This window comes from Vulpes lagopus, chromosome 9 (genome assembly GCF_018345385.1).
Source record: "Vulpes lagopus strain Blue_001 chromosome 9, ASM1834538v1, whole genome shotgun sequence".
NCBI lineage: Eukaryota > Metazoa > Chordata > Mammalia > Carnivora > Canidae > Vulpes > Vulpes lagopus.
The window spans coordinates 28369647-28395677 of record NC_054832.1 but is presented as its reverse complement, the minus strand read 5'-3'; the positions used below and the strand labels follow the sequence as shown (position 1 = coordinate 28395677).

Genomic DNA, 26031 nt, shown 5'->3' with positions numbered 1-26031 from the left:
TGATATAAAAATATATACGACAATAAATACACATGTGACATTAAATATATATATATGACATTAAAACAACTCAGCAAAAAACATAACATCTTTTGTTGATTTTATTTTTTACGATTGTATTTGTCTCAGGAATGCTGAAGAACAAATCTGTGTTACCATACCAATTTTGTGACATGTGCCTAATAGGAAAATAAATACATGTATCACATCCTGAGCCACGCCACAAGTAAAACTTTCCATACTTTAGTTAGTTGCCAGCAGCCCTTCTGTGTATTTCAAGCTCAACGTGAACTCCAAAGATAAGCAGAAGTTGGCAAAAGAAAAGAGCAGGTTTACGAGTAACTTGCTTTTCTGTGCTTTCCTGTATCTTTTCAAAATTTCATTTTAGCAGTAATTGCAGTCATAGAATCAAAACTTCAGATTCAATGCAAATATCTTTCACACGTCAAATTGATACTTATCTTTATACTTTAGCTTATAATTGGATGAGTTCTGTTGGTTACAATTTAAGCTTAGAAGAAGAAAGTGGTGTGTACTCAAATCCCTACCCTTTGTTGAGTGTCTGCTTATTTTTTCTGCATATAAAAGATAGGAAATGAGCTAAGAACATCGGGTCTGAAGGAAGTTACATATGGTAATGGGTAATAGCTTTAGAGTGTATGTTTTTAAATATTGTTTTACTCCAAATATCGCAGGTGCCAGGTTGACATCTACAACCTGGATTTGGATCCTAGCCATCCATTTATTAGTTTTCTGTTATTTAAAAGGGATTACGTTAACACTGAACTTAAATTTCAGGATTTTTGTGACCAATAATAAGATCCAATCCTCATTTCATCTTCCTAACAATCCAATAAATAGGCGATTATGGTCATCTTTCTTTCTTTTTTTTTTTTTTTACACAGAGAGAGAGACAGAGACATAGACAGAGGGAGAAGCAAGCTCCCTTTGAGGAGCCTGATACAGGACTCGATCCCTGGACCCCAGGGATCACAATCTGAGCCAAAAGTGGGTCCGCAACCACTGAGCCACCCAGGTGCCCCTATGGTCATTTTTCTGATAAGAAGATTAAAAATGAGAGAGTTTATATCTAGAATTTGAACACCCGAAGGTTCACAGCAAGGATATGTTGGAGCTAGGATTCCAATCCAGGATGTTAGGGTTCCTTAAATAGCACTATCTCAAACAAGCAACTTTCCCAGAGCTGGAGTTTAGGGGCTTTGGCATTTGGTGAACATCTGGCCCAGTGAAGTCCTTAAACTAGGCAATTCATGTTTTAATGGGCCTTTTTAGAAACACTGAAAATGTTTAATAACTTAAAAAGCAATAACATCAGAGATATCTAGCAACCCCAGTTCAGCCACATCAGCTGTTAAGGGTTATTTAATGTGAGCATGTGTGGTAGTAGTGTTTTCTGAAGCATACTGCAAAACTACATGATAATTTAAGGTAAATACCTAAAATTTATTTATTTCTTCTAACAAAAGCAGTATATATACACATAGGATTTGGAGTTAAATCCAAATCTTTGGGTTTAACTTTTTTCCTGGTTTACTGATTTTAAGTTTATTATTGTACTGTGCTTATGCACTGCAGGTGATTAAATTCTGAAATGCAAATAGCTTATAAATTTACTTTAAGGACATGGAGGCAAAGGAAAAATCTTCATTATTTCAAAAATATTATTAGTTATCAATTTGGCAATAGTAGTGTTTTTTTTTTTTTTTTTTAATTTTATTTATTTATGATAGTCATACAGAGAGAAAGAGAGAGAGGCAGAGACACAGGCAGAGGGAGAAGCAGGCTCCATGCGCCGGGAGCCTGATGTGGGATTCGATCCCGGGTCTCCAGGATCGCGCCCTGGGCCAAAGGCAGGCGCCAAACCGCTGCGCCACCCAGGGATCCCCGGCAATAGTAGTGTTTTAATGTTAAGTACCTTGCAATACTTAGAGAAAAGTAACATTTGAAAACGCACATACTTTCAGAACTCAGAATTCAGAAGTTTTAGATTTTGAAATGATCGAGGCAAAAATTATTTATTTACTAATTTAACTTTATTCCAGAAAATATTATAACATTGACAAACTTACAGGTTTACTCTGCATATTAGAATATTAAGTATATTTTAAACATTTTTATTAGGAGAACATTTAATTATAGGATTTAATCAATAGAACAGTATCCAATTAATCTTTTTTTAAAAAAGATTTTATTTATTTATTCATGAGAGACAGAGAGAGTGGCAGAGACATGGGCAGAGAGAGAAGCAGGCTCCCTGGGGGAACTTGATGCAGGACTCGATCCCAGGACCCCAGGATTATGACCTGAGCTAAAGTTAGATACTCAACCACTGAACTAGTCAAGCCTCCCAGTATCCAATTAATCTTAACCATAGGTTTTATTTTGGGGGTTTATTTCAAAATTGAATGTTGTTCCAGCAATATAATATACTTTTATGTGGCATAAAATTACTTAATGGATATTTTACTACTTCTAAATCTAGTTTTGAATTTTCATGTATTTACAATAAGATTAAAATAACTTTCATCAATTAAAAAAATAATTTTCTGCTCTGTTTCATATCATCCATTTCTCTGGTTCTGTTGAATCACACCCATTAGCATGCAAACATACTGTTATTTCACCATCCTGAAAAAAACAAGAGCAAAATCAGCAAGCTACCTCTTGCTCCACACCCCCTTCTAACTACCATCCATGTCTGTTTCCCTTTATGGTAAAAATCCCCAAAAGGTATCAGTATTTATTCTCTTCACTGATTATCCTCTAATATTCTCTTGGCCCCATGCCACTCATTTATCCATCACTCACTGAAACAGCATCTTCGCTGCTGTCCCTAGTCTTTATTCTCAGAATAGCAGCTAGTGAATGTTGGAAAGTGTAAGTCACACCATGCCATCCCTCTGTTGTGAAGCCTCCCATACTTCTTCACTCATGAAAATAATCTAAATGCCTCAATTTCTGGTCTCATATCCTACCACTCTCCTCACACATACTTCTCCAACCATGCTTGCTAATTCTTGAATCCAGAGACATGCTCCCATACAAGGCCCTGAACAACATAATCCCTCTATCTAAAATGCACTTGCCATGGATTTCTTCTGGCTTACTCCTTCCAGAAAGCTTCCTTGACCATTTATGTCACATCACATGCTGCCTATTTCCCAGGAACAAGGCTGGGAAATCATAAACAAGAAGGTCTCGTAAAGAGGCATGTGAAGGTGGTCATGGTATGAGCACAAAGCATGCAGATCTATGTCTCAAGTTAATTCCTACAAGAAAGGATACCTCATAGAGGAAACAGAAAAACCATATTGATTGAATGACTCATTCAGGAACTTCTCTCTTTGGCTACCTCAATGCTTGTGCAATGGACCCATGAACAGAGGGGCCATGGGAGGAAGATGGTGCCTGAGCTAACACCATGGACTCCCCTTTCACCAAGGCTAAGCTATCCACTGCAGTTGCTGAATACCTGACCTGCCAGTAGCAGAGACCCACAATGAGATGTCAATAGGGGCCATCCCTCAGGAAGTCCACCAGCTATTAAGGGACAAATTGACTACATTACTCCCCTTCTCTCATGTAAAGAACAGAGGTACGTTATTGCTGGAACAGACACTTGCTCCAGGTACAGATTTTGCCTTCCCTATCCACAGTGCCTCTGCCAGCCGCATCTTCTGAATACTTCCAGGGTCTGAGTTGCTTCCACGAAATTCCATAAAATAGTGCCTCAGAACAGGAACACATTTACAATGAAAAAGTTGTTACTGTGGGCATATTGCCACAATATATGCCATAGGCATATTGCCTATGTCACTCTGAAACCTGTGGCCTAGTAGAATAATGGAATGGTTTATAAAAGGCAAGCCTAAGATTCCAGCTTGGGAACAACCTCCAGTGGGGTAGGATGCTGGCCTCCATCATATGCTGTATGCATTGATCCAATGGCGGATACATGCTACTGTTTCCTGATAGAACGCGTGGAGCCGGAAAGGAATGGTTACTCTCTGCCATTATCACTCCCAGTGATCTGGAAACTGAGCTGTGCTTTCTGTCCTTGCAGCTTTAGCTTCTGCTGGATTTGGGGTCTGAGTTTCCAGTTAGAGAATACTTTTGCCAGGGATCCCTATATGGCTTCCACTGAACTGAAACTACCACTACTACTTGATCAGTTTGAATTCATCAAACATAATTAGTAGACTACTAGAGATAATCAGTTCTGAGGATCCTGAAGAGGTAGGGAAGGATATGTGTGGAATTCAGGGTACTCATGAGGGTATGTCTTGGCTTCCGTGTCCCGTGAGAACTGTGAACAGGCAATTGTGGCAACTACAACCTAACAAAGGTAAAGCAAGTAAGGGCTCAGACCCTCAGGAGGAAGGCTCTGTCACTCCATTAGCTGAAGGGCTGGTTAAGGGTAAGGAAATCTACAATGGGTGGTAAAGAGGGGGTATGGTGAATATCCATTATAGCTTCAGGACCAGTTGTATTAATTTGGCCTGTATCTTGTCCTGCTAACCCTCTTGTATTACATCTTCTGTCTCATCTAGCCTGGTTTTTTTCATAATAGTTATCCTCAGCAGATAGAGTGTCTGATAGGGGCAGGGGAAAAGTCTATTTTCTCCAGCTCTCCACACCCTGCCACTGGAATATAAGCTATTATTCTGTGCCTGGCAAATAATAGGTTCTCAAGCATTACTTTTTGTGAATAAATGAATTGAAGGCAATTTTTTAGTCTTCCAAAGAGGATTACAATCATAGGGATAAATATAAAATAGGTTAACTGCTTACTTCAGGACTATTCCTTATTATTTATTTATGATTCAATACTGAGTAACAATTGTTAGATCTTTGAAAACAGAGTTCCATTAATAATAATTTAGTGTTTTTACTTTTCCAGGTTTTGCTCAAGCAAACCAGTTTAACTATGGAGTTGATAATGCTGAGTTGGGAAATAGTGTGCAGTTAGTTTCTTCTTTCCGATCAATTTCTTGTGATGTAGAAAAAGATTCAAGTCATTCAACTCAAATTACATGCTATACCAGGTATGTTTTGTAGTATGCTTAATAAGAGCATTTTATCATGTATGTATTAGTATTAGATACTTTTTTATATACTCTATTATAATAATATTTTCCGATGATCAGCTATTTTTTATTTCATAATGTTTAGACCATTTTATAACTTTGTTTTATTCAGTGTAATGCTCTTTCCACATATTGGCACAAAAAAATAAACTCTATATCCTCTCCCCTGTTATTGGAGCTATTATCTTATCATTATTGATCTTTTTTAGAAGATAAATGACAACTATTAAATTGTAATGATGCTCCTCAAAATATCAAAATTATGCTTTCTTGTATAGTTTGATTAATTTTGTTCAAAATCTTGACACAGTGATTAAGATTAAAGGCAATCATTTTGTGTAGTGACATTTCAAGTTCTTTACCATCAGCCAAAATGATGTTTGTTATTAGCAACTTATCAGAAAAATTAATCATTTTACATAGCAAATTTTATTTTATTTTATTCCATAGCAAATTTTAATAATAAAGCAGGTGCACATATTTCAGAGGATTTCATTTACATTAAGCTTGTTGGCTCTTCTTTAGTAGCAAAAGCTTTAGAAATTTGATCAGAACTTAAAAAAAAAAAAACATAACATAACTGTATGAAGGTGATATATTACTGTATTAAGTGATTATTCCTACATTTGTTATTACATTTTTTTTTCCTTTTCAGTAAACATGAATGTACTTAAAATAAGGCTTTGCCTGAGGTCTATGATGTTAGAATTTGTAGTACAGAGTTCAGGATGGAGATCCTTCATGATACAGAACAGAATTCTAACAATTTAGAATTCAAATAATAGAGAATGGAATTTAGCTGTACATCAATTAGAATTTTAGGCATTTATTTTCAAAAATGACTTGTACTCTCTAGGGCAGTATTTTTCATTACTGGTATACAGTAAATAAAAGGGTCATTGCATTCATTCTTTATATGTTCTTTATTTGCTTTGCAGAGCAATGCCAGAAGATTCCTATACTGTGAGAGTCAGTGTGGATGGGGTTCCTATTACAGAAAGTAATACCTGCAGAGGTCGCATCAACAGCTGGGAATGCACTTTCAATGTATATGGGATCTCCTCTTTAACTTATAGATGATCGATCTTGTGCTTGCTTTCTTGCTGAAATGGGCTTATATTTTGTAATTTTACAGATTGTTATCTATTTCCAGATTGAAAAATACTGTCATGTAGTAAAGAATAACTTCACTCAGTTTTAATGATCTTCTGTGGTAGTGGAATGTCTTTTATCATTTATTTGTTACTCTCTTTAATTTTATTAATGAATTAAACTTTGTTTTCTTGCTCACACTATTTTTTCTTTCTCCATTTCTACTCTTAGTTTGATTTTCTTTTCCTTATCTTCATTGCACTCACCTTCATTTTAAATAGAATCATAACTATTTATCCTTTCTTTATAATTTCTAGTGCATTGAGATAAAATATGACTGCACATACCATAGGAATCATTCAAAATTTAGTTACCCTATACATAGATATTTACAATAATACATTTCTTCTAAGGACCATCCCATATATTTTTTAAAACTATGTCTGTCTATCAAAAGTATGAGTTTCCATCCCTCATATGGGCTCCTTGGAATTCTTTCTCCCATTCCCTTTTGGTGTTACAATTCTTAAGAATTATACCTGCATTGCTCTAGAGTATTATTATTATCAGGTTCATTACTAAAGCTTAAAACTTACTTTGATGGATTTTATCCAGATTTTGCTTCTGTTTTTGAAATATGCTTTGTTATTTTTTCTTCATAGGTTTAAATAAAAGAAGGCTTTCTGTAATTTTATTTCCCCCAAATTCCTAAAAGTTGTTACCAGAAAGCCTTATTACTAGGATTTGACTTACACTGTGAACAAAGAAAGATTGAATGTTAAAATTCCAAGCTAAAAATATTGAAATGAAAGAGAGTTTTTAGTGGTTAGGGAAAAGATCTTGAATAAGCAGAATAATATTCTAAACCTTAGTTTTTATATGTAAAAAGAGATATTTTTACAGTCACATTATGGATATTATTTAAATGTAAATAATGTAAGAAGCAGAGATATTAGCTTATTGGTGGTATTATTTTACAGGCAAAAAGTTTCAGAACCCCAATGATAAAGAGCATCACACCTTTATCTGGAACTCCAGGTCTGTTATATGACAGCTGAAATATCTTTTTTGATTTGTGGTCATTAATTTTATTTTTAGTATATAAAATTGTTTTATCTGATAATTTATAAATAACATATTTCTGATTATTCAGTAACTCCCAATATTATTTCAAAAATGATTTTCAGTGGTTACATCCAAATCTGCTATAACGTATTTTACTATCTCCCTATTTGACATTTAGCTAGCTTCCACTTCATTATAGTTATAATTATACTAGCTTGTAATCCCAAGAGGAATGTGAGAATACCTTTTTCTATAACCTTGACAATTTTAGGAACTAATTTTTTTCAAGTATCACATTTCTAATTTTTCTAATTCTTGATTTATGCAAATTTATTTATTTAATATATATTTATTGACCCTTTGTATTTCTTCTTTTGTGATTTACTTGTTTATTTCCTTGGTTTAATTTAATGGTAGTCAATTTTTTCCATATTAAAAGAATCTTTTATATTTTAAGGATATTAATGATTTAAATTTTATTAACAGTTTTTCCTGTCATTCAGACATTTTATAATTTTTAAAATTAAATCTGTAGATTTTAACTATTGTTGTTTCTTTCTTCATTTTTATGCTGTAGAAGGCCATGCCACTCCAATTATATAAGTATTATATAAATATATGCTTATTTTTCAAGAGTTTTTATGGTTTTATTTTTATATTTAATTTTTATTTCTCCTAAGATTTATTTATTTATTTTTTTGCACGAAGTAGAGTAGGGATCTTAGTTAATTTTTGAAATATATCGCTCATGACCCAAGCAATAGTTATTGACTAATTAATTCATTGTTTTCCCTGAAAAATGTCTTTAATCTATAAGTACGTACAGATATCGCTTAAATACTACACATATTCATTCATTTTTTATTGTATTTGCTAGACCTTTCAGAACAATGTTAAACAAATAGTGATGAACTTGGAATTTAAGTGTCTGGATTCTGATTTTATTGGGAATACCTCTAATGTTTTGGTATTAAGTGTATGGGTTTATGGGTAAGTAATCTTTCACAGAACTTTTTGTTTGTTTGTTTGTTTGTTTGTTTGTTTGTTTGTTTTAGGCACACTAATAACTATCCAAGGGAGAATCTTCACTGATGTCTATGGAAGTAATACTGCATTAAGCTCAAATGGGAAAAATGTTAGGATTTTGAGGTAAATTTCTGATGTGGAAATATATTGTTCTCATGTATAGGTGGGATATGGTATTCCAAAAATAGTGGATTTAATGGTATTCAAAGTCACTACAATATGATGGGATTAATCAGTGTATTTTCAGCCGTATTACAGGAAGAAAAGTAGACTGCTGGATGATCATTGACATAGAAGCAGTGGCGAATATGCCTTTCTTTTTTGGTCTGACATAATTCATTTTCTGTGATGGGTTTTAATTAATAGAAAGCACATGGAAGTAAGTCCAATAGTAATTGAGGTAGTTATAGAACTTTATTATTGGATAACATTGTTATCTAATCTAACTGCCTCATTTTGCATATATATGTACATGTGGAGCCTCGGAGGTCCATTGCTTAGTCAAGATCCGAAAACTGGAGTCTCTGGACATACAGTTTGGCCCTTTTTCTTCTACACAGTGGTGTATGGGAGAGTGCTAAAGCTAAAAATGGTCAAGAACTTATATTTTTTTAAAGATTTATTTATTTATTTATGAGAGAGAGAGAGCGGGGGGGCAGAGACTCAGGCAGAGGGAAAAGCAGGCTCCATGCCTAGAGCCTGATGTGGGACTTGATCCTGGGACTCCAGGATCTTGCCCTGGGCCAAAGGCAGGCACCAAACCGCTGAGCCACCCAGGGATCCCCCTGGTCAATAATTTATTAACAGCCTAGGGGTTGAATACTGATTCCTCCATTTACCAGCTATGGACCTGATGGTAACACTGGCTAGTTACCTAATATCAAAAAATAATTGTCCACATTTTGGACTAGTTTTGTCACTAATCTTTCTGTAGCACAGGTGTAGTTATCTTAGTTAGTCCTGCCTTGAAAGACTTAAAGCCCTATTCATGCTTATTAAATACAGGTATAAAATGGATAAATAGATAAATTAGATAACAATTCATACAGCAGATAATTTTTAATACTAAAAAGGTAATATATATGTGTACATACATGTGTGTATGTAATTTGGTAAAACAAGTAATTTGAAAGATTTCACTAAATAAAATAAAGGTAATTTAGGTGGCATTCTATGAGATAGAACTCAATTAAATCACATTTGTATGCATCTGTAATATTCTGGAAATGTTCATATTGATTCCTTATAAATAATACTAAATAGAGAAACAAATGTTTGACATTTTAGATAGACAGTTTAGCATAAATATTTTGTTTGCTTCCGTATAGTTGAATGTTATGAATGGTTTATATTCCAATTCTTAGATGGGGTTTTATAAGTAATCCTTTGCTATAATAATGCCAGAAAATAGAAAGCTTTATCTTTCAGAAGATTCCTCTTCCTGTCCCCATCGTAACTGAAATTTACTTGTGTTCAATACAAAGGAATGGATAGAAATTATTTCATATAGTCACAGAATTGCAATCAGAAGAGACCTCAGAGATCAGAGTACTCAGCCCATGTACTCCAAAACCCTGAGATACTATATATAAATGCACAGAAACTTTCATATACCTATTAATGCGAGAGGTGAATGCCTTAGATCTGTGTTTATCCCATTTCTACTATCTTAATAGTGACTCTGGGGTCCCCAAAGCATTTCACTGTGCTTAAATCCCCTTAGCAGGGAGCAGTGGGCCATGTACTGGGCAGGAAGTCAGGACGCCAGAATATCTAAGCTGCTTCTGCTTCTCACAAGTCTTGTCAAGTCAGCCTAATCTCCAAACTCAGATCAAGTACAAATTATAGTGGACATGCAAATAACCAAAGGGCGTGGTGCCCACTAAGGAGATTTTGGTCTAAAAGATAAGATGAGAAAAACTAAAAAATATATATATTTAAGGCCACATAGGGTAGTTTTGCTGTTGATAGGCAAACCCAGACCAATATGGGAATTCCTGGGTGTGGGTGAGAGCAACTGCTGGAGCCCAGTTATCTAGGTTTGAGTTCCTGCTCTATTCCTTACTGGCTGTGGGTTTGAGCATACTATTTAACCTTTCTGCTTCAGTCTTTTCACCTATAAAATGGAAGAGTAATAGATACTAACTCATAAGATGGTTATGAGGGTTACACATAGTAAGTGCCTTTAAGTGTTAGTTGCTAAATTTATTATTTAGGTGCAGTAAAGAGGGAGGTTAGAAGAATACGAATCCATAAATCTCTACAGTGGGTACAATAATTCAGTGTACTTACACTACAAACCTAATGTAATGATAAATGAAAGGATTTGTGTGTAAAAGGATAGTAAAAAGTTTGAAGTTCTCTGCAAATGGAAGTCCTTACTTTATAAGACTTCAGGTTTGTATCTGCAGTTACTTTGTATCTGGGATTTGTTGGCACAGAAACTGGGTGGTTTGTTCTGAGTGTGGGAAAGAATACAGTACTTGTCAGTCCCTCCTGCAATCTTCCAATAACATCAGGTCCTATCAACCTTAAAGCAGTAGACAACCTGGTCAGCTAGGGAAATAAATGCAAGGCAGATGTTTCCCTGCAGCCCAAGCATGCCTCTTCTCAGTTTAGGATTTCCACCTCAATGGCACTGAGGATGTTAGTTGTTTTCTTCATTGTAGTTCTTTGGCTGTGACCCTCCTTTAATTCCTACTTATAGTTTGAAACTTAATCTGTGTAACAAAACATAAAATTCTGTTTTGTATTTGAATTAATTGAACTCCAGGTGGAAGGGTCCCCATTATCTGTTTCCACATTTTCTATTTTTGTGGTATTATCACTTCCTAACACACCAAATATCTTTTGATTATCATGTTTATGATCAGGTCTCTCTCAGTTAGAATGTCCATCCCACAAGGGCAGGATTTTTGTTTTGTCCCTGATATGTGCCAATATCCCTAGTAGAGACTGCAACGATATAGATATAGGTATACCCTCTGTGTTTGTTGAACAAATGTATGTTGAATAGCAAGTGATTGAGAGAAAAATATAAGATGTTAGTGAGCTTGGTGGGAGGGAGCATTTTGAACTGATTTACTAAACATAACTTGATCTTTTCCAATAAACTATTTATACAGAGTTTATATTGGAGGAATGCCCTGTGAACTTCTCATACCACAATCTGATAATTTGTAAGTCATTCAAATAATTTTCTTTAGAAAACAAACAGTAGATATAAACTTACCAGTTTAAGTAGCAATGTCTAGCAGTACTGTACACCTGAATCCTTTAAAATACAGTGTAAATTATAAAATTTTATACAGTAAATTAGCAGTCATTTATATAGTTAAGTGTAACCTGATATCCCTTATTGTCTCCAGTAGAATACAATATGAACTATTATTTAGATTATTATGTTTTGAGGTATTTTGAGAAATATCTTTATCAAATAATTGTTTCCCTTGAAGTATTTAAAAATATTTAAAAGGAGTATCAATGGGGATAGCCAAATTAACTACAGAATATTTAATTGTAAAAGAAAGCTTGATGCAAGCTTTATATATCCCAAGCAACCAAGGCTGGGATATATTTTCATTTCACAGAAATTTTTATTGTAGCAACAGTTCCTATCCTGATACATATTCTGAAGTCCATAAAGTGTTTTTAAGGGAAACACAGTATTTTATTTAATTTTACTTGTTTTTTAATCTATTTGACAATAAATGCATCTTTACTATACAGACACATAAGGGAAACAGTATTTTAAAACAGGGTCAATATAAACTTTGAATTAATATATATTTTATTAGGTACGGTCTAAAGTTAGATCATCCAAATGGAGACATGGGTTCTATGATTTGTAAGACGACTGGAACTTACATTGGTAAATGTTCATCACTATTTTTTATAATTCTTAGAGATCCTGACTCTATTTCCTTGTTTTATATTCTCTTAGAACTCTTCTTCACCCTCATCACTCTCTTTAAAATTAACATTTCCTCTTTACCTTGGCTTCTTTTCAGTTTCATGTAAGCATGCATGAATTACCTTTTTCTTAAGGTTTATATTTAAGGTAAGCTTCTTCAAATTTCTTTTTTTTTTTTTTAATTCTTCTGTCATCCAGAAAATTCCATTACTAATTTAGCTGTTTTTGCTGTAGCCTTAATTTTTATGTTGTTTTCTTCCCCATTGCTCTATATACTCCAGGGACATCAATATTTTAATTCTTTTTTTCTAGTTTTATATTGACGTACATCACTGTATACATTTAAGGCATATAACATGATGGCTTGATTTATATATACTGTGAAATTATTACTGCAATGGATTCAGCTAGCATCCATCCTAATCTTTTAATTCTAGAATAGGCTTCACTTCATTCTGTCTCAGAGCTTTTGCAAGCCTCCCATCCTTAGAATTTCAGATTAAATATCATCAAAAAAGCCTTCCCTGATGCCCAGCCTTCCACTCTCAAAGTTCAGTCTGCTTTTTTTTTCTTTTTTTTTTGGTTACTTCATCACAGTTTTTAGTTCTCTGTGTCATTGCTCTTGACTGACTGTATCCCCCACTGTACAATATGCTCAGTTAAGAGAAGAGTAAACTGCTCACCCTGCGTTGCTCAACCCCCCAGCAGAATATCTCATCCAATTAAATAGCTGTGGAATGAATGAAAGAAATTTGAAGGCAGTTGGTTATGTATTTGTTCTTTTATCATTCTTCATTCATTATATTTTGTTAAGTTTTTCTAGTTATAATCTTAAGACATCTTAGTATGTGTATTTTAAAATACTAGATGCTTCTTTCAGATAGTTCATTGTCATGTCTTTGAGGATTAATAAATGGACATATAATTATAGTTTTAATTTTAAATTTCTTTGCTTTGCTTTTAAATCAGCTTTATAATATATGGTTATTGTTCTCCTGTGATTGGGAATTTAATTAATTGTGTATTTTAATTAATCCCAGGTCATCACAATGTCAGCTTCATCTTGGATAGTGATTATGGAAGGTAGGTCACTTTGTAAATAATAATTTTCATAATTGATTCAACTGGGTAAATAAAAGTATATATTTACTTTGTGCTGTGGACCCAGAGATTAAAAAACTAATTACTTTCTTCCCCCAAATTAACATTTAAGGGGTCTATCACTCCCTTTCTCTACTATGTGCCTCAGACACAGCCTTTCAACTGTTGGGAAATAGCGCATTACCTAAAACAATAAATAAATTTTTGATTGTGATATTTAAAAGGTTTTTTTTATGTCTTATAGCTCTCTGACTTAATTGTAATTCTTTTGACAACTAAATAGTTCAGTTTTCGTTTGAACTAATGTGAGGATAAATAAAATCCCATGGTTAATATTACTTGATAAAGGTGTTCATTTAAAGTATCAATACATACGGGGTGATAAAAGATAGTCATTACAGCTCACAATTGTCCATCTTAGCACCAAAGTTAATAACATTTATTCATGACCTTTAATAAAGCTAGAAATCACTTCCAGATATCCTACACCCTAATTTCACTAAGAAAGATTACCATGTGTTTATAGAAATATTAGAATATGCAAATCTCAACACATGTTGCAAACCTCATATTATAGATAATCATAATAAAGAACATGTAGTGGCAGGCATGGTGCTAAGCATTTTACATATGTTTTCTAGTTGTATACTCCCAAAGAACCCATAACATTGAGTGTTATCATCCCCTCTGTGTTGCACACTGGAAAAATGAGACTCAGGAAAGTTGAATAATTTGCCCATGGTTATTCAGCCAGTTGGAAGCAGCACCAGTGTGTGAACCCACACAGCCCAACTCCATGCCCTGAGCATTTTATTCTAGTGCTCTGCTAAGAGTGGTGGAGGATTTCAGCCATAGAGCCACATCTCCTCACTACTTGACATCCTGACACAGGATTCTTTAACCCTGGCAGGATTACCCCATTTCTCTGTGCATTTGCAAATGTGTGTGGGGCATTTGTTGGCTGTCACAGTGACTAGGACATGCTAATGGCTTTTTGTGGTCAGGACCAAGATACTCCAAACTTAAATGAATTATTCTGCCCAAAATGTCGTAGTGTCTCCCCATGAAAAAATTAGCTGGTTAATAGAAATCCAAATAAATCACATTATTTAGTCATCTAGTACTAATATAGCTATAGTAGATCAGTAATAAGATAAGTCTGTTGATTTTTTTTTGTTTCTGAAGAAAGATGAATGATTAGAAAATATTGAAAAAGATTAAAAAGATTGAGAAGAATGGCAATATTACAATCAAAGTAGATTATTCCTGGTTAATGCTCACAGACTGCAAGAGAAGGATGATATTTGGTCCTTGCATGCATGCAGCTGCCAATTGAGGTAGTGAGAACACATCTATTATCATTGTATTTAAAAATCTTCTGGTTCCAGACAGCTAGAGGCAATGGGTTTATAACAAAGTGATGACTGCGTTGCCCATTTTATTATAGACCAATATTGACTGGACCCAAACCACGAAGAATATTATAATTCAACGGCAAACCATTGTATTTGGTACATAAATGGTACTAAGATTCACCTTTGTGATTTACATGGAGCAAATGACTTAGAGTCCCATGATTTACCAGTTATTTTCTGCAAGGATACAACCTACATACACATAACTTGATACAAATAGGGCAGTAGGATTTTATTGAAAATATTAGAAAGTCATGTTAGAAGCAATAATTATTGAGTCTTAAATGATTTCCTGAACTATATATGCTTTTTTTTTTTAATGCTGTCACTATAATTCTTCTTCAGGTGAAAAAGATGAATTCTTAGTTCTGAGTCTCTATCAGAGGTATTAATTACCAAATTCATCATATATCTCTCAAAGAAGGAATTATCCAAAAATAGGTTTGAGTGATCAAGCTTGAATATGATTGATAAGCATATATAAATCATTGTGTTGCATTAGCATGCCTTGAAACTTTCCATTTTTAAAAGCCAGAAAATTTGCACATAATATAGGCAAAAATTCAGCTTACAATAGTTGATTCTGTGATCTTGAGTTATAATTCCTTTTTTTAAAGCCAGTAGCTGTTCTTTTGTATTATGTCTCAAAACTGAGAAAACTGTGTTTCTATATAAAACAATCTTAGGAATTTAAGAAAACTTTAAAAAAATACAGCATTTACTACTTAAAAGCCTAGTTTCATGATTTTATGGCATTTAAAAAAATGTTAAATCATTTTACAAAGTAAAAAAAACATATTTTACATATTTTGGGAACATTCTTGAATGTCAGATGAACCAATTAAAGACCATTGTGGCTCCCATTCTGTATGTCTTTTAATAATTAACCTTCTCTCCCTCTATTACCCCAAGTTCAAACAACAGCTGTTCCAAACTGATAAGGTTCAGATGAGGCTGCCTTAATTGAGAAATGCCTAGTCATTATCAATGAATTAGTGAAAATCACCTCAGTGTCATATCAAATAAATTACATTCAAATTTTATTTCAGGAGGCAATTTTCCCACCAACTTAAGAAGCAGGGTTCTTTTTTCAGATGTAGAATCTGACCATAGACAAAGTTGTTGGAGCTGGCATCATTTCAGGTCTTTGAGAAATGACTCAAAGCTTATAACATACAAATATAAATCCAGTATGAACTTTTTAAGTAATTAATTTAGTATCCTATATTTCCAGAGACTCTGTAGTTTTACAAATGCACATTGTAATGCTTGGGTTAGAGTTAGAGGAGTTTATTGTGGTCTCAACCAGAAGATTTTTTTTAACGATTTATATATTTATTCAGAGAAAGAGAGAGAGAGAGAGGCAGAGACACAGGCAGAGGGAGAAGCAGGCTCCATGCAGGCAGCCGACGTGGGACTCGATCCCATGTCTAGGATCACATCCCGGGCTGCAGGCGGCACTAAACCGCTGTGCCACCGGGGCTGCCCTCAACCATAAGATTTGTATTATCCTTTTAGATTCTAGTTCAGTTGTTATAAATATAATGGATGGGTTTTGAGACTTAACATTTGAATTTCTTAACATCTCTAATTATGAATTTCATTGAGGTAATTAGGGAAACAGTATTTAATTTCCCTTCCTCGCTTTCCAGGCTATGGAAATATAAGTCTATATCCAAAAAATATGAATAGGTTCTGTATTTATGAAGGGTGATTTAACTTTAGTGGATGACTGTTAACCTGCTTTATTCATTGGGTTCTCACACAGATTAGTGGCAGAAGAGAACTGTGTAGGACACAGGCTAGGAGCCCAGACTCAGGACTCAAATTGCCTGGCTTCAAAATCTGTTTCTGCCACCTACTCCCTTTATGATCTTGAGTAAGATAAATAGATTCTCCGAGTTGTACCTACCTCATGGGGTTGATATAAGGATAAAATGGCATAATAATTTAAAAACTTAAAAAAAATCTTAGGTTAAAAGCTTAAAAATCTTAGCATGGTATCTGATAAGTGTTCAGTAATGTTAGTTATTCTGATACTGAATGGATTATAAGAGAGGAGAGAGGAGGGAGGTCAACACAAAAGCTTTCATGAAAGGTGATCTTCTCTTTTTATCTTAATAAGAATTGTTTATTGAGGTATGATTTGGATACAATAAAAGGTACATAATTTAAGTGTGCAGTTCAGTAAGTTCTGACCAATGAATATTTGAGTATTTGTATTCTTTTATATTTGTGTAACCTGTAACTATATCAAGATATAGAACATTTTTGTCTTTCTAAAATGTTCTGTTGAGCTCCTTTGCAAATTTTGACATTTATATCATTAAAGAAATAATATCTTCCTAAAATAAAGTTCATTTTTAAAGTAAGGATTTTTTTTTTTTACGCAGGAGTTTCCCACAAAAAATGGCATATTTTGTTTCTTCTCTAAATAAAATTTCAATGTTTCAAACATATGCAGGTATGTGAGCTCTGTGTGTATGTGTGTGTATGACAGAGAGAGATAATGAGAGAGACAGAGAGACTTGTGTACTTCATTTTATCAAATCAATGACGATAATGACTATATTATTTTAGGTATTGCTAAGAAAGGAAGAACACCCAAGGTGGGGAGTCTAATAAGAAGCTCTGACATTAAACTAGGACCCAGAAAACTACATTTTTCGTATAAGGTTGATTGAGAAACCAGCACATCACTCTGAAAGAGACAGAAAGGAAACTTGCATGTATCCACTTGGGCTGTTGGTCCAAGGAGAAGAAAAAATCTCCACTGTCAATTTAAACTATAAGCCATAGGGGATCCCTGGGTGGCTCAGCGGTTTAGCGCCTGCCTTTGGCCCAGGGCACGATCCTGGAGTCTTGGGATCGAGTCCCGTGTCGGGCTCCCGGCATGGAGCCTGCTTCTCCCTCCTCCTGTGTCTCTGCCTCTCTCTCTCTCTCTATGTCTATCATAAATAAATAAATATTTTTAAAAAATAAACTACAAGCCATAAATCTCTCAGATTTATGGTCTCAATGTGGTCCAAAAGAATACTCAACCAGATTATTATTTACTTTAATTTATAGAGGTCTAAGGTTGGTAAACTCCTCAAAGAGTGTCAGAAGCAAACACAAATCCTACTGTTTGAATTATACTTCATTCTGGGTCAGGAGTGATGGAGAGGCACATTCAGATTTCAAAGATGTTCAGACGTGAAAAAAAGTGTCCTAAAGTCAATCAAATATGACATATTCTGGCTTTTTCTATTTAATGTGAAATTTGTGTGTAAAATATGTAGAACTTTGATAGAACTAATAAGAACAATCTTTTATTATATTTTTATATTTTTATTTATTTATGAAAGACACACACAGAGAGAGGCAGAGACACAGGCAGAGGGAGAAGCAGGCTCCATGCAGGGAGCCTGATACGGGACTCGATCCCTGGATCCCGGGATCACACCCTAAGCCAAAGACAGGTGCTCAACCGCTGAGCCACCTGGGCATCTCAATAATACATTTAAATACGAATCTACCATATATCATGCACTGGGCTATTTTACTAATATATCTAAAACTTATATATATGAAACCAGAAGACTTCCAACCATAGTTAATGTATTACTATATGAGAAAAATATAAGATGCTGGCCTATAAATAGAAGACAGATTTATTCTTTAAGAGTACGAGGGAAAGAGGCTGTGCTCATCCCTTCCTATGTTTTCTTTTGGAATCAAACATCTATACTCAGCCCTGTTTTTCCTTAATTCCTGCATCTTCCATTACTGATATCTCTTTAGTGCCAGTCACCACTTAAAAGCCTGGTCCCCATGAGATGTAGGGCACTGTGAAAGCCATGTTAATTGTCCTCTGCAGGATTGCATCAGGGACAAAATAGAAACACTCAATTTATGAATTTGCTAATCCACTACCTACCTATTCTGTGTTATGTGTTAAAGCTAGGTAATTTGGAAAATTTATAAAAATAAAGCATTTGGGATCATGTGTAATATTCATGACATTTTATTTAATGTGCTTCTCCTCCCTCCAGAGGTTACTATGATTTCCCCTTCACGAGGAAGCACTCAAGGTGGCACCTTGCTAACAATAAGTGGACGGTTCTTTGACCAGACAGATTTCCCTGTCAGAGTTCTCATTGCAGGTATTTTTTATGGCTTTTAATATATTACATTGTAAGAACAAATCCTGGCTTTTATTTAATAATTTGTAGGAAGAATAATAGTCTTTTCTTCGATTAATGTCTTAAATTTAAAGCTGAATATTTTCACACGGACATTTGGTTCTGGGGCTTGATACTTCTTTTCCTGCTGTGACTTTTCCATGAGGGCTATTCCTTGCAACTTTACATGACCAGGACTTGGGCTTTGAGGTCATCGCCAAAGAGCATTGTATGGTAGCAACGTGGCTGCCTTCCGCAAATTCCTCACCACACTTGGAGCCACATCTACCCTTTGTTTAACAAGCTTTTAAATGTTCTTCTTGAACTGTTGTTAACTCTTAATAGATTAGTTATGGGAAAATGTAAAGTATAGGGATACTCTTCTCATCCCCTTTTCATGTATTGTGACTTACCTGGTCATCAGGAATTACTGATGATATTGGCTTTAGAAAGAGCATTGGTTAATGTGTTATATTTTTACAAATGTGATAGGGCTTGATTCTCTGATTATACATCATTTTTATGTATAACATAGGTTTATTCAGGGTAGGGAGCTGTGCAACTCAAAAGGGAGATGGAAGATGAATACAAGTGTGGGGATCTCCCTACTCAGTTATAATGACCTTACCCACCTTGAGCAAAGGACTGCATGTCTGGCCATGTAACTGGGCACATACTTTTTCTGATATAGCCCTCCTTAGGTACTTTCTACTTTTAAGGAATCTGCCTTTGAGCCTGCCAAAATGTGACTTCAAGAGATGTAATTAGTATAAAGTAACCTCATCTAACATTTATGTAATATCTTCCTATCCCTGTGAATCCTTGCTGATCACCTGTATAAAATATTAAAGCCTCTGCAATAAGATTTTTAAATATCATATATGTTTTCTGAAGTTTTAAATATAAGTATTTCATTTATTTTTTTAAGGCTTTACTTATTTATTCATGAAAGACACAGAGAGGCAGAGACACAGGCATAGGCAGAGGGAGAAGCAGGCTTCATGCAGGGAGCCCGATGTGGGACTTCATCCCAGGTCTCCGGGATCAGGCCCTGGGCTGAAGGCGGCGCTAAACCGTTGAGCCACCCGGGCTGCCCTATAAATATTTCAAATATCAAAACCAGGGACATAAAATATTTTTAATTTAAATACTGTTTTATGGGGATCCCTGGGTGGCGCAGCGGTTTGGCGCCTGCCTTTGGCCCAGGGCGCGATCCTGGAGACCCGGGATTGAATCCCACATCAGGCTCCCGGTGCATGGAGCCTGCTTCTCCCTCCGCCTGTGTCTCTGCCTCTCTCTCTCTCTCTGTGACTATCATAAATAAATAAAAAAAAAAAATTTAAAAAAAAAATAAATAAATAAATAAATACTGTTTTATGATATTATGATACAGTTGATATGCAAATATGTTAAGTTTTTATGATATTTCATTGCCATCAATGTGACAAGGTTTGAGATTTTCAATCCTCAGTAATTTCTTTATTGAAATTTCATTACTTTCGTTAAGATTTTTGAAAATTTTAAATTCCAACTAATTTATTGGAGTATAATTGCATATAGTAAACTGCATGTATTTTATTTTTTTCTTCCAAGTTTTTAAAAAAGATTTTATTTATTTATTCATGAGAGACACAGAGAGAGAGAGAGAGACAGAAAGACAGAGACACAAGACAGAGGGAGAAGCAGGCTCCATGCAGGGAGCCTGATGTGGTACTCGATCTTGGGTCTCCAGGATCATGCCCTAGGCTGAAGGCAGTGCTAAACCGCTGAGCCACCTGGGCTGCCCTTCTTCCAAGTTTATATTTGAACTCCAGTTAGTTAATGTACAGTGTAATATTAGCTGCAGGTATACAATATAGAGATTCAGCACTTGCATAGATACATGGAATGTGTCTATGGAAGTGTGTACTCCTTAATCCCCATTACCTATTTAACCTACCCACCCCCACCTCTCTTCTGGTAACCATCAGCTTGTTCTCTGTAATTAAGAGTCTGTTTCTTGGTTTGTCTCTCTCTCTTTTTTCCCTTTGCTTACTTATTTTTTTCTTAAGTTCCACATATAAACGGAATCACGTGGTATTGGTCTTTCTCTGACTTACTTCGCTCAGCATTATACTCTCTAGCTCCATCCATGTCATCACAAATGGCAAGATTTCATTCTTTTTTGTGGCTTTTATATATACTATCTCTTCTCTTCTTTATCCACTCATCAGTTAATGAATGGGCTCTTTCCATAATTTGGCTATCGTTGATAATGCTGCTATAAACACTGGGGTGCATATATCCCTTTGAAATAGTATTTTTGTATTGTTTGGTTAAATACCTAATAGTGTAATTGCTGGATCATAGGGTAATTCTATTTTCAACTTTTTGAGGAACGTCCATACTGTTTTCCACAGTGGCTGCACCTGTTTGCATTCCTAACAAAAGTGCAAGAGTTTTCCCTTTTCTATTTCTGCCAACTCCTATTCGTTTCTTGTGTTCTCGATTTTAGCCATTCTGACTGGTGTTAGGTGATATCTCATTGTAGTTTTGATTTGTATTTCCTTGATGATCAGCGATGTTGAACATCTTTCCATGTGCCTGTTGGCCATCTGTATGTCTTCTTTGGAAAAAAAAATGTCTATTCATTTGTGCATTTGTTAATTGGATTATTTATATTGGGGGTGTTGAGGAATCCTCAGTTAATTTCTTGAAAACAAGGATTTGTCTATGTATCTTTCCTTTGCTCCACACAAAATAGGCTAGGTTGGTTTAATATACTGTTCAAATGCATTGTTTTCTATCTCAATTATCTTACTTTCACAAAGCATACAAAATTGTGAAAGGTAGTGTTGAAGTAAGTTTTCCAGGCCACCAAACAAAACTTGGCAAAGATACTTTCCTCTATTTGCTAACCTCTACCTCGTTTTTCATGGGCTGTGATTCCCATTTCAGTAAATACTTAAGGCGCTGACTGGGAGGGGCATGTGGAAGTCTGGAATATAGACTCTTCACTCAGTTTTAATTGTGCTTTTGTATAATTGTTCTCGTTTAGAGTCCTTTTGGTTTTGGTCTGCCTCTGGAAATACCATTTATGCATTATTATCTTTGTTGTTTCATTTGAAGAACTTGGACTACACCAATGTTTGTTTGTTTGATTTATTTATTTCCTAAGAGGGCTGGATTTGCAAATTCTGAACATTATGGACTTATTCAGCATTTTTTCTGTAGGGAACAAGATATAAGGCTTCACTTTGGACTCAAAAGTTAAATCTTTTACAGTGACATAGTTTTATCAATTTTTAAATTTTATTTCTCAGAAATCACTCAGATTTCTGAGTGATTATAGTTAGAGTATAACTCAGACTTGTGATGTTTTGGCAGGAAAATGTTGCTGTGTGAAAGTATGACAATTAATGAGTGATAAGCTTTATTATTTTTTATTAGATTTAAAAAAAAATATTTGAGAGAGAGTGAGCACAAGTCAGAGGGAGAAGCAGACTCCCACTGAGAAGGGAGCCCAAGGCACAGGGCTCAATCCCAGGACCCTGAGATCATGACCTGAACCAAATGCAGACACTTAGCCAGCTGAGCTACCCAGGTGCTCCAGAGTGATAAGTTTTAATGCAGAACATATAAAGGGAATGAAGAAACCCCGACTTTGCTTCTTGCTTATGCAACTTGGTTTTCATCAGAAAAGCACTTCAAGATAAGCTGATTGTGATTTGCATTCTGGAGCTCTGTAGTAATAAGTCTGCACCTTATTTCTCTCTAGGTCAAACCTGTGATATTTTGAATGTCACAGAGAATAGCATATTCTGCAAGACACCCCCTAAACCTGAAGTTCTCAGAACTGTATATCCGGGTAAGTTACCAGAAGAGAGAATGGCCATTCTACATTTACATAAGAAGACATATGCCATTAGTCTTTTAGTCCATTTGGGCTCCTGAAACAGAATACCACAGACTGGGCAGCTTATAAACAACAAACACTTATGTTTTACAATTCTGGAGCCTGGGAAGTCCCAGATCATGATGCCAGCAGACTGGATGTTTAGTGAGGACCTGCTTCCTCATAGATCAGCACCTTCTTGGGGCTAGAGAATTCTGTGGGGCCTCCTTTATAAGCCCTCATTCATGAGGGCTCCACTCTCATGACCTAAACACCTCCCAAAGGCCCCACCTGCTAATAACGTGACATTAGACATTAGGTTTCAACATCTGAGTTTTGGAGGAGATACAAATATTCAACCCAGAACAATTAGTAACAAAAAATATTTGAACTTTTTAGAATTTTTAGTGAGAATTATAATAATTTTTTCCACTTTTTCTCCTTACACTTTCTGGATCAGGAAGTATTTGTATTAAAATAGCTGCCTCAAAACTGTACCATGAAAATAAACTCAGCCTGAATTCCTGAGACACCCTATTGAATGAGTTTGAGGATGACTTTATTTCAGATTAATTGAGAGTACTGAATGTTGGTGCAGGCTGCATGGCCTTTTTGTGGTTAAAGAATAAATGGCAGAGGTTAAATCTTTACTTGTCTAGAATGTTTTAAGAGTGATAATAGAGGATGAGAGAAATGGAACTCAAAATTCTTTCCAGACCTTGGCCTGTGACTCACTGTAGGTGCTTTGACACCTGCAGTGATACCACTGAGAGGCTGTATGGCTTTGAGGGCATGTATCTCCTATCCTGTGCACATAGTGAAATTGGTTTATTTATATCACTGGTTGGTATTTGAAGCCAAGTAAATTATGTTTATTAACCTCTTAAAATTCCTGGTTTTGAATGACATTAGAAAAAGATGCCCAGTTTAAGAGAGTGTTTTGATCGTCATAGTTGATAACTTTAAAGAAAGTTGTATTTATCAGAGAACACTGCTGCTGCCAGGGGTATTCATGTTTTTCTCCAAGCAAACTCAACTGAAGAGGAAGAGCCATCTTTTTCTAGATCCAGCCACTCCAGACCAGATTAAGGCTGCTGGAAGAAGGCACGAGTCTGTCTGATTGATGTATTTTAAGGAAGAAAAAAAAAAAGTTGAGATGGCTCCCTTATGATTAAGAAAAAACAATTAAGATTTTACACTGGCAAGTGTAGGTTCACTTTAATGAGAATATTCCCTCTGATTCTGTCCAAGAAGGAGATGAAATCATAGGACAGAAGTGATGTTAGAAAGATGAAGAACAGGGATCCCTGGGTGGCGCAGCGGTTTGGCGCCTGCCTTTGGCCCAGCGCGCGATCCTGGAGACCCGGGATCGAATCCCATATCAGGCTCCCGGTGCATGGAGCCTGCTTCTCCCTCCGCCTGTGTCTCTGCCTCTCTCTCTCTCTGTGACTATCATAAAAAAAAAAAAAAAAAAAAAAAAAAAAAAATTTAAAAAAAAAAAAAAAAGAAAGATGAAGAACAAATACAAAAATCTTAGAGTCAACACTGTCCATTCTTTGATTAGTTGCAAACCACTAATTGAGTAACTTTTGTTAGAGAGAGTAATCAGGCAAAGGCTTTGAAATAAAATGGTCTAAATCATGAAGTTTAGAGATTTAGCTATGTAAAGTAACATCAATCATGTCACAGGTAATAGTTATCATATTATTATTATCTTAAGTAAAGTACTTAGTAACCTCTAATCCCCATAGCAACCAGGCAAATAGTGATATTACTCCCATTTTACATATGTAGAATCTGAGGTGCAAATATATGAAATAATAATAAATAAATTGTAGACTATCTTAAAAGTACTCTATCCTGTGGGTACAGGTACATGTATGGGTATGTGTAATTGTTTTATTTACATGCATACTCTAAAAATGTGAATAGCAATAGAATATCTATAACCACCACCCAAGTAGAGGGCCATTGAGACACCACAAGAAAATTCTGATGAGAGTATTCTTCTATTTTGTTATATTCAGGTGGGAGAGGCCTAAAGCTTGAGATATGGAATAATAGTCGGCCAGTGCATCTTGAAGAGATACTTGAATACAATGAAGAAACACCGGGGTACATGGGTGCCATTTGGGTAGATTCAGCTTCCTATATTTGGCCCATGGAGCAAGACACATTTGCTGCACGCTTTAGTGGATTTTTGGTGGCTCCAGACTCTGATGTCTATAGATTCTACATCAAAGGCGATGACCGATATGCTATTTATTTCAGCCAAACTGGACATCCAAAAGATAAGGTAAGGAAACCACAGAATACTATTTAATATTATAAAAACAATATGACAACTTTTATACGTATCTCATTTATTCTAAACCCAAGCTGATTCATATAAAAAAATTATGAACTATATTTTCACATGGTTGGGTTTTTGGCTATTTTAACACATCTAATGTGAACTATAAAGTCACCATAGAAAACTCATGGCTTAAAAAAAATGCTTTCCTGTACTTAAATTTTCTCTAGGAGGGAAAAATATATATTTCCTTTACAGATTATTTTAGGGACACCTGAGTGATTCAGGTTGTGATCCCAGGGTCCTGGGATCAAGTCCCACATCAGGCTCCTCGCAGGGGGAGCCAGCTTCTCCCTCTGCTTATGTCTCTGCCTCTCTCTCTGTGTCTCTCATGAATAAATAAATAAAATCTTAAAAAAGCAAATATTATTTTAATTATGGAAGAGTTATAACTATACATAGGAAACTTGGGAAAGAGTAAAAATAGCTCACTATTCTACTAGATCTATTTCACTATTATGTGGTTATGAGATTGAAGTCTGTCATTTCTTTTTGTGTCTGTTTATTATATAAATAAGATTATACATTCAATCTCATAGTCATTTTTGTCACATATTAGTATTTCCACATTTTATTAAATAATTTTCACAATACAATTTTTATGACTAAATAGTTTTCTATTTAGTTTACTAAATAGATTCAGGGTTTACTAAACCTGGATCACGTTGTGCCTACAGATACATTTTTAGCTTACCTGACTTTTTATGACCACAAATAAACATTATTGGGTGTTCATTAAATTATGTGTTCATTAGGTTATTCTGCATTTTAATTATTTCTTTAGAAGATTTTCACAAATGTGAAATTAATAAATCAAATAAAAAGAATATTCTATGACCAAGTGCATATGGCAAGATTGTCCCCCAAACTGGAGGAGGAACAAGTTTAAATTGCTGCCTGTAGTATATGGATTCTAATTTT

At 35.0% G+C, this 26031-nt stretch overlaps 1 protein-coding gene across 2 annotated transcripts in view; it reads left to right on the top strand.

Annotated features, from left to right (window-relative positions):
• The window catches only part of PKHD1L1 (PKHD1 like 1), a 152470-nt gene that overhangs the window by 5262 nt on the left and 121177 nt on the right, over positions 1-26031 (top strand). For both annotated transcript variants that reach the window (XM_041769613.1, XM_041769612.1), the window contains exons 3-13: positions 4922-5066; positions 6047-6155; positions 7181-7238; positions 8321-8414; positions 11417-11470; positions 12089-12162; positions 13245-13287; positions 17114-17184; positions 18755-18865; positions 22641-22730; positions 24785-25053. In XM_041769613.1, the coding sequence (XP_041625547.1) occupies positions 4922-5066; positions 6047-6155; positions 7181-7238; positions 8321-8414; positions 11417-11470; positions 12089-12162; positions 13245-13287; positions 17114-17184; positions 18755-18865; positions 22641-22730; positions 24785-25053 (1118 nt within the window). The remainder of the gene's footprint in view (positions 1-4921; positions 5067-6046; positions 6156-7180; positions 7239-8320; positions 8415-11416; positions 11471-12088; positions 12163-13244; positions 13288-17113; positions 17185-18754; positions 18866-22640; positions 22731-24784; positions 25054-26031) is intronic.